The sequence below is a fragment of the Chelon labrosus genome (genome assembly GCF_963514085.1).
Source record: "Chelon labrosus genome assembly, chromosome: 12".
Classification (NCBI taxonomy): domain Eukaryota; kingdom Metazoa; phylum Chordata; class Actinopteri; order Mugiliformes; family Mugilidae; genus Chelon; species Chelon labrosus.
Genome location: NC_140345.1, coordinates 12,750,856 through 12,766,476, shown reverse-complemented (window position 1 = coordinate 12,766,476; position 15,621 = coordinate 12,750,856). Strand labels below are relative to the sequence as shown.

Genomic DNA, 15,621 nt, shown 5'->3' with positions numbered 1-15,621 from the left:
ACCTAAATAAAACCAGTCTTAGGTATTCTCTGTTAATTACTGGTGACATTAAGTTGTACAGTTCACATGTAATGCATAGAGAATTACTGTATCTGACAAATGTATTATTGACCATCTTGTGACAATTCAGTGTTCTGCTGGGAAACTTTTGGACCTGGCATTCATGTGGATGTTACTAGACATGTAGCATCCACCTAGACCAGACCAGGCATCCCCACCCCATAGCAATGACACTCCTTGATGGCAGCAGCCATCCCCAGCAGGATGCAGCCTGACACAGGCACACACACAAAAACTGTTTAGGAGCAACTAAAAAAAAACATGAAGAACAGCAAAAGGTGTTGACCTGGCCTCCAAATTCACTAGATCCCAAACTGATTAAGTATCTGTGGGATGATCAACAGAGGCCCCTCCCCTCAACCCATAGGACCCAAAGCCCCCACTAACCTGTGTTGGAGGCACAAGGGAGACCTCAACGGCATATATCTCTATCTATATCTTAATTTAAGTTCTTTGCAGATGCATCTCCAAGCTGATCATTTCATTTGATTAAATAATTAAATTCCAAGGTTGGAAGGAGGTGCTGAAAAGAGGGAAGGTGGCTCGAATCTATGTATTGAGGGTGTCTGTCCAGCTGGGGTCACTGTTGTGATTTGTGAAAGATTTGAGAAGCGAATTAAACATTGATCGAATCAGATGCACATTGATATTTGTTATCCGCTGGTAGAAAAAATAAAAAAAGACTTGACTGACAGTATTTTGTATGAACATGTTGCAGAAGAGAAATTCCGTACACGACACATGAAGATGTTCACACGCACCACATGTTGCTGTCTTCCTGTAATGTAACTGACTAAATTTACCGTGCGACTGAGTGTAAATAACAGTGAACTGTGTCACATCTCCAATTAAAAAGACATAAATATACAGGTTGACTCCCTGTACTCCTGCTGTGCCATATTCCTGTTATTGCCTCTGTTATCAACATCGTATCTCGCTACTATAGACTAAGGCATTTCATTAAACAAGCCACAGTGTTCCCACGGCTTCAAGAGCTAACAAGAAACAAGAGGCTGATAAAGTCACCCCTGCGTCTCCTGATACAAATAAGTAACAGGTCACCAGGTCCTCCACTTCTCTTCAGACTGAATGGTCAGGCAAAGCGTTTCGCCTTTGCCTTACAAATCTAAGTAAATAACAAGCGACAAAGAAGTGATGGATGGAGAAGACAGAAGTGTTGGGGAGAAACAGAACGGTGAAAGGCCAAAATGGGACAATAAATGTCAGTATTTGCTAACCTGCATAGGCTTTGCTGTGGGACTTGGTAACGTGTGGAGGTTTCCATATTTGTGTCAAATCTACGGCGGAGGTAAGCAGAGTTTATTTACTGTGGCTTTTGTGATGTTAACACAAACAGTCTGGCTTCACCAAGGAAACATTTCTCAGCTATTTAAAGTCTTTTTCTTTCCCTTTAAGTTAAGAAAGTACAAAAAAAATGTTAATTTAATAACAGTAAATTTAGGTTCATTATACCAACAACACACAGACATGGTTGCAGATATAATGCAGACACTGTATGACTTTGTTATGGCATTCGTGATGTAATTATCTTAATTTACCAGTAAGAGGAACATGGCTTTTGTTATACTTCTTTTCAACTTTGCATATATATTTGAAATGTATTTCCAACTTCATCTCAGTGTGCCCAAGCGCAACAATTGGTTATTTGTATATCAGGTCAAACTGACTGATATTTTAAAATCAAAAGTCAATCTGGAAACATGTTTGAACAGAGGTATTATAGGAATTATAATATGTTACATAATTCACCTCAATCATTTATGCAGAGATGCCACTTAATCTATTTAAGACAATTTTACTTGGCTCCTATATTAACTCCTATATTACTCAATAGACGTTTAATCCATTTAAAACCTGTGACATTCTACTACTCAACTACTACTCCATGCATAATGGTGTATATGATATATAGTGTTGTCAAAGGGAAACCAGTTAGAGTATGTCAGATGTATTGTTTGATATGCGTGATAAAGCTCTGTCTGGTGATAATAAAATGCCCAGTAAGCGAGAACTGAATGACCTCCAGCTGTATATGAAAAGTTCTTGTGTTTTTTTTAAGGTGAAGGAAACTGCTTACATCTGGCATTTATTATCAATTTCAGGGGCGTTCCTGATTCCTTATGTCATTGCCTTGGTGTTCGAGGGACTTCCTCTGCTGCACATGGAACTGGCAATTGGGCAGCGACTCCGCATGGGAAGTGTCGGAGTGTGGAATTCAATCTGCCCATATCTGGGAGGTTTAGGTGAGAAGGTTTGGTACCCATGAACTTCATTTAGGAATGAAACATACCAAAGAAGGATAAGGCGGAAGCTTCACTGCCATCTTTGATGTAATGAATCTGTGTGCATAGGTGTGAGTTCCATGATAGTTTCCTTCCTGGTTGGTCTGTTCTACAACATGATCTTGGCCTGGATCCTCTGGTACTTCTTCCACTCCTTCCAGAATCCACTTCCCTGGAGGGACTGCCCAATAAACTTGAACCATACCGGTAATTTTTACATCATGACAAGATAAATTAACAATAAGTACTGAATAACAACCAAAGTCAAAGACAGAAAGAGCATATAATTATGATATGAATCATCTCTTTGATAAAGGCTATGTAACTGAATGTGGAGAGAGCTCAGCAGTGAATTACTTTTGGTATCATGAAACACTGAACATAACTCCAAACATCGAGACCAGTGGATCCTTACAGTGGTGGCTCGTGTTGTGTCTTGCTTCTGCTTGGTGCCTCGTCTACATCTGCTTCATACGTGGAATTGAGACTATTGGAAAGGTAACTGATTTGTGTGATTGGTAATTGACATGTGTTGCAAATTTTTTTTAATCATTCGTCTATTCACTATGCACTGGCCCAGACAAATGTTGGTGCCATTAGAGTTACCCAGGACTTCCTGCTTTAGGTGAGCTAAAGGTTAAGTTAAGGATGTAACGCATTCACAAATTTGTGAGTGACAAACATTGATGAAGGGAGATCTTGAAAACACAAGCCCTCTGACCACAGCTGCCGACAGTGTGGAGAAATAAAAAGTGTTTTGTGTCAAAAGTCTCTCTAACTAAGCACTAACTAAACTAAAATTAACTATTTTTATTTGACGTGAATCTAAAATACTTCATTATTATTCAAACATTCTTCAACAGGCTATCTACGTCACAGCCACCTTCCCGTATCTTGTTCTGACCATCTTCTTGGTCAGGGCCTTGACTCTTCCTGGAGCAACAGACGGTTTAGTATATCTCTTCACACCAAACGTAAGTCAGTTTCTTTCCTCAAATAATGTCATGACAAGATTTAGTGACTACAATCTGGTGCCTAACTAAAATCAGTCTGTTCATCACAGTGGGAAACCCTGAAGAACCCTAAGGTCTGGCTAGACGCTGCTACTCAGATCTTTTTCTCCTTGTCTTTGGCCTTTGGGGGACTCATTGCTTTCTCCAGTTATAATCCTCAGAAGTGAGTTGTGATTATTTTTTTTTATCCGCACAAGAAACACTGCATAGTGTACAAAGTCAAACATTTTAATTTTGCAGGAATAACTGCGAGAGTGACGCCCTGATCGTTGGATGTGTCAACAGTTTTACATCAATATATGCGTCAATTCCTATTTTTGCCATCCTTGGATTTAAAGCAAATGAAAACTACAAAGATTGCCAGAACTGGTATGTATACTGTAGGTCATTCTGGTGTCCTGTACCGCAGTGTGATTCTTAACTGTTCAAGTTGTCAGATCATGAACAAATGTGACTATTGTATAAGAAATTGTCGTCTATAAATGTTGTGTTTTTACACTTTTACCTGGAATGTTAAGCGATTTAATTTCTTGCTGATTTTAGGAACATATTAAGTTTGACAAATGCGTTCAACATTGGGGATGAGAACATAACCCTTGAAAACTATCAAGATTGGTTCCGCTATCTCAACACAACTGATCCCATGGAGGTTGAAAGCCTCCATTTAAAGACCTGCAATCTGCAAACGTTCTTGGAACAGGTAGGTGTATTTGAAAAGATTTTCTGTTTTCTTTTTCGGTGTATGTGACCACGTATTATGTCCTACCTTCAGAGCGCCTCAGGAACTGGACTGGCCTTCATTGTGTTCACAGAGGCAGTGATACACATGCCAGGATCTCAGGTGTGGGCGATCCTCTTCTTTATCATGCTCCTCTGCCTGGGCCTGTCCTCCATGTTTGGAAATCTTCAGGGGGTTCTTACTCCTCTGTTGGACCTACACATGGTCCCACCTTGGCTTCCTAAGGAAATTTTCACAGGTATACCAAAAGATCTTAACCACATTGAAAGGTTTCTGTTCTAGTTGTTTCAGCATTTCCTATATTTTGCTCATAGGCTTAATATGTCTCATCTCCTTTACTGTGGCCCTCATCTTCACTTTGGGCTCTGGAAACTACTGGCTGGAGATTTTTAACAGCTACGTGGGATCCATGCCTCTGCTCATCATAGCCTTCTTTGAGATCATTGCTGTGGTATACATCTATGGAATTAACAGGTGATGCTGTAATTCATGGCAGTACTATACTTATGAGTTACAGCGTATGTGAATGATCTGATAGACTCTTTTCATTTTCCCCACAGGTTTAATGACGACATTGAATGGATGACAGGTCGGAGACCCAACATCTACTGGCAGGTGACGTGGCGTTTTATCAGCCCCTTCATGCTTCTGTTGGTTTTTGTGGCATTTGTTGTGGTTGAGGCCGAGAAGCAACCAACATATGACGCCTGGAACCCATATTATGTAAGAAAGATTTCCTCACATCATTGTATAGAATTAATCAAATCTGACTCAAAGGGGAAACACTGACTTTCCAATCCATTACCCCAACAGGTGGACTTCCCTCTTGCTGAAGTTCTGGACTATCCTCAGTGGGTTTTCGCCATCTGTGTGCTCCTATCTGTCCTTCCAGTTGTCTCAATTCCACTTGTGGCTTTCTACAGAGCCATGGGATTCCTGAAGAATTACATCGCAAACAGGCACAATCTAAATCCATATGCAAATGAACTTTGCAACGAGGAACTGTGAATTAAAAAAATAAATAAACTGCGTTATCTCATTAATGATAAGGATAAGCAGTGTATTTTAGCTACCAAAATAATGTTATGTCATGCTATTGTTTGCACCGCTTTACCTTGCTGTCACACAGCATTTTCCAGTGGGGAACTGAATTGATCCATGGCCTCTGTTAAGATCTGACAAACCTGGTAATTTTTCTTTGCAGAAGTTGGAAGTTGCTTGTCTACTCCTGCCCCAGTTGGGTAATTTGTTTGTTCTGTGGTGTGAGTTTGGCGTGACAATACGTAAGGCTGGTGGTTTTGTAGACGACATGGACAGGCTTCAGTATTGATGTTTTTGGCATGCAGACAATCATCTAGCTTAAGCAACACACAGGCGATGGATATGCATATCATTCTACCCCACTTCAAGGAAACCAAACTATCCTTTTAATAATTAGCTGATTCTTTCCATCAATTTTATGTTATTGTATGCATTACATTACAGTTGACAGTAAATATACATTACATTATCACTTTGCGTAACATACTGGCGGATGCAGAACTGTGATCTCAATATATTTTCCAAATGAAAACATTCATTTTGTCTTAATTCACACAAGTGGATTCATACGAGTGAGGGAAATGCAGACGCTGTCAGGCTGATCAAATCAACGCAGGACAATATCCCTGAGAATAAAATACAGATAACCAAAGCCTGGGAACTGATTATCAAGTCTGAGTTATTATTTGATTAAAGGAAGACAACAGTTAATTTCCTGTGTTGATGTTTTGGTGAATGGGAATAAGTGGAGCGTTATGGGCGACTTGTCTGAATGTTTTGTGATAAGCACATTATTAATTTTCAAAAAAAAAAGAAAAAGGCTTTTGAATGGTAAAATGGTGTTCAGTTAACAGCCATGTTATTTAGTGTAAATCACATTTGCCTAGGGACAACTTTACTATGTATTATAAGCAGCTATCTTCTTTCTTCTCTCTGCTTCCTGGAAGAGTGATGTAGTGTTGCATGATGTGTCCTCGATGTAACTTTTTTTTTTGCACGTCAACAGTGAATGTGGGTGTATGACAGTAGTGGGACTGTGCTTGCGGGAGTGAGGATGCATGCATGTGCTTACGGACCGCGTCCATGTGTGTGCGTGTGTGTATTTTGAGTAATACGCAGTTACGCAGTTGTCTTTTTTGTGGTGTGGGTGGACAGTGATATTGTCCCCGGAGCGTCACGTGCTTTGGAATATGCTGGCTGCCTTTGTTGCCTCTCTGCCTGTTCTGCTTTTCTGGCACTTTCATACAATGGTGCACTTGAACACTGTGATGTTATTAAGCCTTTCAAACTACTACAGCTTGAATTCCAGCTCTCAGGAAAGACTAGCATCCTAATGTAGGATATATGGCACAAGACACATCATCGAGGAACAACAGCAAGGACTGAGTGCAACATCGGAGCAAAGGTGACAACTGACGCTGCATTGACTTATTTCCACATTGTTAGAGACCGCAGTCATAGAGCTATGCAAGGTTACATGCTAATGCTATTTTCAGTGTTGCCATTTCTACTTTCACACTGAAAGAGACAAACTATTTCTCCAACACTTTATTATTTATGGCTCTTATATCGTATATCTGCAAAGAAATGTATGTGATTATATTTATAAGTGGCATACTTAATGATACAGAGCAAAGGTTACGGCAGTTTGTTGAGTTCAAAAGGACACGGCGTTCAAACTGTTGTGTATGTAATTAACTACCACAGTATTGCCAATCATTGATTTTTTTGGTGCTGTACTACAATTGCCTTCTGGTATATTAATAAGTGAATAACCAGTACTCCTATAGTGGTTGACAGAATCTTGTACCCTCTAAGTAACTAAATTCAAATCTTTTCCAAAATAACTCAACCCTGCTGTTATCTACAATAATGAAACGTTGTACTATCAACAAAGTGTGTGAGAAGTTCAACATTTTTTTTTGGCCTGTAATTTTTCACTAGGCAATGTCGCAGAGAGCAGATGCCTCCCAGTGTGGCGGGGTTGTGGTCGAGTTTGAGTCTGACGACATCAGGGATGCAAGAGCTAAAAAAGCTAGGAGTATACCAGGTGACCTTTAAATCCGGCTAGAAATGGCGGAATGTATTTGTGGCGTATATGTAACGTGTGCTTATTTGGTTCTCGTGCATCTCCTTGTAAGGCTCAGCTCTTATCTACCTCAAGGGTCCCAAGTTTCTCATCTACGTCAGTGGCGCATTGTCAATGTGGGTAAGAATCATTTCCTGACAACAGATTTGTGGAGCAAAAGATAAGGCATCGAAACTGAAATAACTGCGAGGTAGTCTGCTGACTGTGAACCGTGTGACAGCGTACCCACGGCCCCTTCCATGGCAACACGTAACGATTGCATTTTTATCTTGCTTTAAACAGGGTGACCGCATGTGGCACTTTGCAATTTCTGTGTTCCTGATTGAGCTGTACGGCCGTAACCTGCTGTTGACTGCCGTGTTTGGATTGGTAGTGGCTGGGTCAGTGCTCCTGCTTGGGGCTTTGATTGGAGACTGGGTTGATCGCAATCCTAGGAATAAAGGTATGCACAACAATTTCACACCAACTGGAAAAGTTTTAGCATGCACCACGATACAGAAAAGTGATACAGATCAAGAAATGTGCTGGTCTGCTATCCCACTAGATATAGATCAAGAAATGTGCTGGTCTCCTATCCCACTAGGTGGTAAATTCCATCCACCCGATGTCTCAAGTGTAAATCAGTGCATGATTTGATAGCTAGACTCAGCCAGCAAGACTCAAGGCACAGTGTTCACAGCCACTGACTCATATCTGTCACGGCTATCCGTCACGGCTAGTATTGATTTATTCAGTATACCACGTATGTCTTAAAGTCTGAAACTGTTTTTTCCATCTTCTGTTTTAGTCGCACATGCATCTCTTTTCATTCAGAACATCTCAGTGACAGTATGTAGCATTGTGCTCATGTTGGTGTTCTCATATAAGCAAAGGATTGAGCAGATCTGGGATGGATGGCTCACTGTGAGTATACGCTACATGTTTGGTACCATATTGATCTGTTAAGCAAATACTGATTGTTACCCGGAAGAGTTTTTGCTGCAGTTGTTCCCTCTGTCATGTGTCCCTGTTGTCTCTGCTTCTGAGCTTGTGGCTACTCTGTGCTGTCATAGTAACATGTTGCATCGCAAAACTCACACAAGGTGGTTTGTTATACGGTGGTGATCGTCCTGGCAGATGTGGCAAACCTTGCAAGCACAGCGCTGACCATCACCATTCAGAGGGACTGGATTGTGGTTATCACAGGCTACAACCGAGGCCACCTAGCTGGTGAGGGCATTCATTCTCCGTTAACGCACATATTGGTTTACTCATTGTTCGACACGAGCTCGAGTCACTGGTTGATCGTGATAAATACTTAAAAATATGATGTAATAACATGTTTCTGCGCTTGCTTTAAGTCCTCTAGCGGACACACACTAACCTCTGTGTGTTTCACCCACACAAAAAGGAATGAATGCAACCATGAGGCGGATAGATCAGGTGACTAACATCCTGGCCCCACTGGCAGTGGGACAGGTCATGACCCTGGCCTCCAATGTAGTTGGCTGCGGCTTCATCCTGGGCTGGAACCTTGTGTCTCTCATTGTGGAGTTCTTCTTCTTGTCACGGGTGTACCGCATCGTCCCTGCTCTTTCAGTCAAACCACCAGTGGTAGAGGAGGATCAGGCATACCTGCAGAGGACAGAGGGGCAAAGGTCAGAAGGTAAGAACTGACCACAGGGGGGGTTTGATCAGAATTTTTAAACTTTCCCCTGTGATGCTACACATGCTAAGTGGCCTTGCATCTGTAAAAATTAAAAATGTTTTGGCACTCAAACACTGTCATACCAGTGGTTCAACAGTAAGACTAAGCAGCATCAGTATCATTAACAGTAATAGTTTAGTGAGATTTGACACAAAAAGCTTCTGATGAGTTGTAAAATGCTGTAATTAGCAGAGTTGTAAGTTTGTTAATACTATAATATTACTAACAATGCAGGACAATTACATTAAAAGGACTAGAAATCGAGGTCCAAAGCTAAGTTGAAGCATAAATGACTCATTTTGTTTGTGTATAGAACAATTAGACTGGCACAGTCCATTTGCAGCTTGCCTAGATTAGTGCAGATGGACTGTATTTGAGGGAGGATTTGAAGTCTAATATAACATTGAGCAGAGAGGATTAAACTATTACAACTGTACAGAAATGATGGATGCCATTTGTGTTTCTTATTAGGGGAATCCAGTTTTGGTCGACCTCAACCTCTAACAGAGGGCAACTGCAACTCGAGCATGCCCCTAAAAGAAATCGCCAACCTGCCGTTGTGTTTCCGGAGGTTTCGCTGGCTCGTGAGCACCTGTAAAGATGGCTGGAGGGCCTACTATCGCCAGCCCGTCTTCCTCGCAGGAATGGGTTTGGCTTTCCTCTACACCACAGTCTTGGGGTTTGACTGCATCACCACTGGCTACGCCTACACTCAAGGCATAAGTGGATCTCTACTCAGTCTGCTGATGGGCGTGTCAGCTATCACAGGTTTAATGGGCACCGTGATGTTCACCAGACTCAGGAAGACCTATGGCCTGGTTAACACGGGCATCATCTCAAGCTGCCTCCACCTGGGCTGCTTGCTGCTGTGTGTGTGTTCAGTGTTTGCCCCGGGCAGCCCTATGGATCTTAGCTTGCTGATGCCCTACATGAACTCCAATTCCTCTGCTGAACTTGGAGGGATGGCGAGCCAAAGGCAAAAACACACTTATCCTCTGACAGGAGGAAGCAATCAGCCGCTGCTGCCCGACCGTTCCTCCATCCACTGGACCAACAACACTGTGCTTTTTGACAATGTGCCCTCTGGCACGGCGCCAGAATCTTACATATCCATTATTTTGCTGTTCTTGGGGGTCATCACAGCACGCATTGGTGAGTTCACTTTTCTGACTTCACTTTACATTGATATGTCATTTACATGCTGCCTCACCCGCACATTAGCATGGTACATAATAACAGCCAATAATAGGTTATACTGCAATACTGCAATCTATATTGGGCAAAGACAAATTGACTATGTTTGTGGTAAGTTAAAAGGCAGTGGTTAAAATTGTAAAATGTCCTTTTACGTATACGATTATAATATATTTAACATCATTTGGTCAATGTCAATTAACAATGGTGTTATAATCAAGCTCTAAATACAGTTACACTTCCTACAGTGACCTGCTGAATGAGTACCTAGCTTTTATAGATATTGACTTAATGACAACTGTTTCAGGTCTCTGGTCCTTCGACCTAACTGTGACCCAGCTTCTACAAGAGAACATCTGCGAGTCAGAGAGAGGAGTGGTAAATGGGGTACAGAGCTCCATGAATTACCTCATGGATCTGCTCCATTTCATCATGGTGATCTCCGCTCCACAGCCACAACACTTCGGCATCCTAGTTATCATTTCTGTATTATTCATCACCACTGGGCACACTATGTACTTCCTGTATGCGCATAAAGCCAAGAGAAAACGCCGCCACGACACATAGGGCGCAGGCATGCCTTACACATCCAGGCGTGAGATGCAAATCAGCACTGAATCCTCTCTGCACCTGTGAAATGAATGTCTCCCTCCTGACCCTTCAGCAATCTTATTGCAACACTCTGCTCCTGACTTAGCCATTCATTTCAGCACAACACAGCCAGTGCCTGCAAGTCCCACCTCGGTTGCTTTCTCCCTGCAGAGCCATGTGCCACAGCAGCATACAAGAACTCAGGTGAAGTAGAGTGGAAGACAAGCTCTCCCTCCTTGTACATAAAATGAGGTGGCTACAATAAATGCAGCACTGATACCTCCAGGAGAAATATCCTAATCCCATGTACAACATGACATAAAGGCTGACAACAAGTCTGTTAACTCACTTAGCTTCTTGGATGAATGGAGAGATTGTTCTTACCTCCACTCAGCAAAGAACTGATGGTGTGAGGAAAAACCTACATCAAAATAAAGACAAGCTGAAACAGTACTTTCACAAGTGGCATCGATGTTACTGATCCGTCCACTTGGAAATATTCCAGGATGTCCAAAAAGGAACACAAAGGGAACTCGATGTGACATTGTTTGATTAAATGAATCTGAAAGGCAGCCCCCCTTTTAATGGACAGAAGTGTAAGGACAAAATATTTCCTTCCCCTGGTTTGTTTCTCTGTGGATGAATCAACCAAACACTTGCCTTTCTTCTAATGCATGTAAACCTGGCTAACAGATCACAGCAACAAAAACTTTATTCAAACCATAATACAAACTATTTTATCCTAATTGCTTGTGTACTTAGATAAATCTACCCAACTTTCTTTCCTTCCCATATAAGAGTGATATTATTAGTTTTAGAGAAAGCTAAGAGGAAACCAATCTTTATTTTGTGACATGTTTGAAATCAGTGATAGCTATTTGTTGATAGCAAATGTTGGCTATTGGCAGTATTGTTTTACACTTTGCTTTATTCTTTTGTAGTTCGGATGAACTAAACATTACCTTACCTCAACTAAGAACACTGAATACAACTTGGGAATTTCTCTCAACTACTGTATGTTTTCATATCTCATTCATGTACAGTGGACATAACCTAAGAGTTTAAGCTTCCGTCATACAACCAGCATCACATTTCAATATATTTGTATACTTTTCCTGTAACATTTCTTTATTCTATGTTGTCCTTATTTTTAAGACTGATATTTATGATAATAAAGATGACTGAAGAGGATATTTGGCTTTTACATGTATTTTTTTTCTTCTCATATTCTCTTTGTTGATCCCTCATTGGATCCAGTTGTGAGATCAGGTGGCACCTCTGCTGTGGATGCAGTGGAGGTTTGAACCAGTGATCGTGCAGTCCTAAATCGGCTATTCTCATCACTAGTCCACATGTGCATCAAATTGGAATAAACTATTGCAGCATCTCTCTATGGAAATCTGAAGAGAAACAAGAGTGTAATATAAATTGCTGGACATATTACATGTACTGCACAAGACACAATTCATGCTATTGTCAATGGGAGATTTTGTTCTCTTCAGTATTCGCCTATAACTTGAATTCAACCTTCACAAGTTCAGTTTAACACTGGATTCGTTCCAGTTTGTTGTCTCTTTGCAGTCATTGTTGACATATGATTTCACAAATACCACCATGTTACATCCAAGAGGTTAACAGAGATTTAGCCACCCACTTTCTTCAGTGACATTTTTACAGACAGCCAACCTGTCTGTTAAAAGGATTAAACAAGCAAGTTGTATAAAGACGTCATACGACTCGGGCGCAGCACCACACGTCTAGTCAGTTCATCATGAGTCAGAATCCAGGTTAAGCACCAAGCTGTAAAGGAAGGAAGCCGGAAGATGGAAAGAACTGCCAGAAGACATAAAACATTTCCAAAACATGAACGGTGTAATCGAGTCACAGCCGGGGCCCACAGCCATATGCAAATGTAATGGCTTTTGGTGACCAGAAGAGGTCAACATCCCCACACTGTGCCAGTACCCCATAGAGAGGAGTCAACCTTGACACCGTGTCTTGATTGTAAGGTTTTCTATAAATTCTCAACACGACATCATTTTAGAGGGTAAAATCATTACACTAATAACATCCTAGAGGACAACAACTGAGGGCAGTGTGGTGTGGAAGGGATAATGGAAAAGCACTGAGGTAACATTCATTACACCTACTCAAAGTAAAGGAGGAAGGAAAAGATCCAGAAGTGAAGGACAATCCAGTCTGCCTCTCAGATATTCTCGTTTGTACAATAAGTACAATAGCACCTTTATCCAAGAAGATCTAACTGAATGTTTAAATACAACACAGAAGCAGAAGCAAGACAACCCACAAATATTTTGTGACGGAAAGTTGGTCTGGAACCATTCCATAGGAAACTGATAATGCTGCGGGTGATCTGCCAGGCCAATCTAATCGTTTGGGTAGGCTTTATGTGGTGATGGACAGAAGAGTAAAGCTTAATTTATGAAGTTTAAATAACTGAGGTTCAGGAACAGGGCCACGACTCAAACGCCCAATTACCCGCACCTGCCTATATAGGCGCATCTAACCTCTCCTCGCCTGTTTGTCTCAGTTCTCAAACCCCTCCACCCCAACCCTCTCTGTTCACTCTTCTTCTTTACAATCTCTTTGCAGGAACCGGGGGGTCAAGGAGTCGACACCTCCAGAGATGTGCCCCCACCCTGAATCTCTCTCCCGGGTTCCTACATCCAGACTTCCAAGGATCGCCATCGGTCGCTATTCCATTCTCTTTCCCTTCCCCTCGACCCCTCCATCCCTTCATCCCTTTCCCCCTCAACCCCTCTCACCCCATCCCTCAACCCCTCTCACCCCATCCCTCAACCCCTCTCATCCCATCACCTCGACCCCTCTGTTTGATCTCCTAACCTGGTCAAATAAACTACTTTGAATATCAAGAGGTGTGGTCTTGTTAGTGAAATAGTCGTACGTCACTTTGATGGCCTAGGTACAGCATAGGTGAGCCGGGCTCCGAACCCCATGCCGTAACCTGATGTGGACCTCTCTGGAAATGTAACTACGTGTCGCAGTGATAGCAGACGGCAACGGCTGTGATTGTTCTAAAATGCATTTCTTTAAAATGCACTTCTTCTCTGTGTTCTCTCTGCAGAAGTGATTTCAGTGAAAGTAACTGCTGATCCACATTTATAAACTTCAACTCTAGCTTTAGCCGCTCAGTCCCATACAGACACATCAGCACGCACACATATAAACGCTTTCGACAGCTTAAACCCCTACAGCATATGCTCCGCGTGGACCAGTGGCAGGAGTATAAACCAAGCTTCACAGCGCGTAACATCCGGATGTTGTTCGTTACTTAATGCCACATACTGCCTCAAGGTTTCGCCTCCCTTTGTTTGGGATGTACCAGAGGTCAGACTTCACTCTGTGCCACCACTACAGACTCTGCACTCTGTGTGTGGCTCCCTCTTCTCCCTCTGTGAAGAGTGGCGTAGGTTGAACAGTCTATATACTACGCCTCATGTGTGACGGTAGATATAGCGCCATGGATACCAGGCTATGTATGGTGGATGTTCACATAAACAGGTAATAAAGTATCAAGTTGGAAACCTCTCTCTGTTGTCTGCTTGTCACTGAAACAAATGACTCTGACCGGTTGTAGGACTATCCAATTGCAAGTAATTTTCTGTATCGGTTGAAACACGCCCCATAATGAAATCTAATTGGCGTGTTACCAGATTCATGCTCTGTTAAGAATCGAGTTTGGCTAAACAAGGCTAATACAATACAATACAAATAACAGAACAGAGAATTGATTGGTATCTGCAAAATTGCCAGCAGGAAGGTCAAAAGGTTTGACTTGATAATGACCACCAGCGTGTGCAACCACTAGCCTGTCACAGACTACGGTTTTGATTTGGCACAGGTGTATTAGTCACAGCTCAGTTCCAGTGACAGTGAACAAACATGTACAAATGCAGATTGCGGCAAAAATGAGTACACCTCTGTTTGCCCTATAGTGACAAGTCAACATGTGTTCTGTGAGAAAAGATCTATTTTAAATCCCCAGTGTGTTACACTAAATTAAGGCTGGTAGTGTGTAGTTCATTCAATTCATCTTCTGCAGGGGGGCTAGATTGCTGTCATTGGGTGAGAGGCGGGGTACACCCTGGACAGGTTATCGCAGGGCTAAAGCAGAGAGACTCATAACTACGGCCAATTTAGAATCACCGATTAACCTAACCAGCATGTCTTTGGACGGTGGGAAGAAGCTGGAGTACCCAGAGAGGACCCACACAGACACAGGGAGAACATGCAAACTCCACACAGAAAGGCCCCACAGAATGTTGATGTGTCAGAAGCGCGGAAAATTGAAGGTTTTGAACAGCTTTGACAAAGGCCGTATTGCCATAACTAAAGAGGACTGGGTCAGGGCATATCCAAGACTGGAGCTTTTCCCAGTCTGCAGTGGTCACCATCTATCAAAAGCGGTCTAAGGCAGGAAAAGTGGTGAAACATGCGATAGGCCTGTGTGGTCTTACAGAACAGACGAGCTACTGCAGCTGAAATTGCTGAAAATGTCAATGTTAAATGTTAATGCACGTGATGTATCACATTTAATCATGTGGATGGCTGGGTGCTCGGTCTGCAACACGGCTCATGTGGCGGTACATATCAAGGTATCGGTCATGTGAAAGCCAGGACCCAGGTTTCCCAGAAGAAAATTACAGCTCAATGAGATCATCAGTGTTATTCACTTCACTGGTTGGTGGTTTTTATCTGACTTCCTTTAAAATGCAGAAAACATAAATTACACTTGCATGCCTCATAAACTGTGTGTTAATGCCATTGTTTTATGATGTTTGATATCTGAGATTGTGCCGCTGCTGAATAGTCTTGAGTGGGATTCTGTAACAAGCTCAAGAGAGTTTCATCACTTTCTTTTT

At 42.0% G+C, this 15,621-nt stretch overlaps 2 protein-coding genes across 2 annotated transcripts; both read left to right on the top strand.

The window, feature by feature from the left end:
- The first annotated feature begins 742 nt into the window (after nt 1-742).
- Nucleotides 743-7,108, top strand: LOC311497142 (sodium-dependent neutral amino acid transporter B(0)AT3-like). The gene is made up of 12 exons (XM_084557305.1): nt 743-1,369; nt 2,184-2,324; nt 2,433-2,570; nt 2,680-2,861; nt 3,227-3,337; nt 3,427-3,539; nt 3,617-3,745; nt 3,920-4,076; nt 4,149-4,353; nt 4,430-4,589; nt 4,676-4,838; nt 4,929-7,108. Exons 1-12 carry the CDS (start codon nt 1,216-1,218, stop codon nt 5,121-5,123), a joined length of 1,848 nt encoding a protein of 615 aa, XP_084413431.1. The 5' UTR covers nt 743-1,215; the 3' UTR covers nt 5,124-7,108.
- LOC311497143 (ferroportin) lies at nt 7,104-11,811 on the top strand (the record flags this gene model as incomplete). The annotated part of the gene is made up of 8 exons (XM_084557306.1): nt 7,104-7,206; nt 7,298-7,365; nt 7,528-7,687; nt 8,033-8,148; nt 8,328-8,454; nt 8,636-8,890; nt 9,404-10,084; nt 10,434-11,811. 8 exons carry the CDS (start codon nt 7,104-7,106, stop codon nt 10,691-10,693), a joined length of 1,770 nt encoding a protein of 589 aa, XP_084413432.1. The 3' UTR covers nt 10,694-11,811.
- Nucleotides 11,812-15,621: the final 3,810 nt, after the last annotated feature.

Bases quoted from the DNA above. Each gene is read 5' to 3' on its own strand.
- LOC311497142 (XM_084557305.1), top strand. From the start codon at position 1,216: ATGGATGGAGAAGACAGAAGTGTTGGGGAGAAACAGAACGGTGAAAGG. The intron at 2,571-2,679 runs GTAATTTTTACA...TCTTTGATAAAG, and splicing joins AATAAACTTGAACCATACCG to GCTATGTAACTGAATGTGGA. The intron at 2,862-3,226 runs GTAACTGATTTG...ATTCTTCAACAG, and splicing joins GAATTGAGACTATTGGAAAG to GCTATCTACGTCACAGCCAC.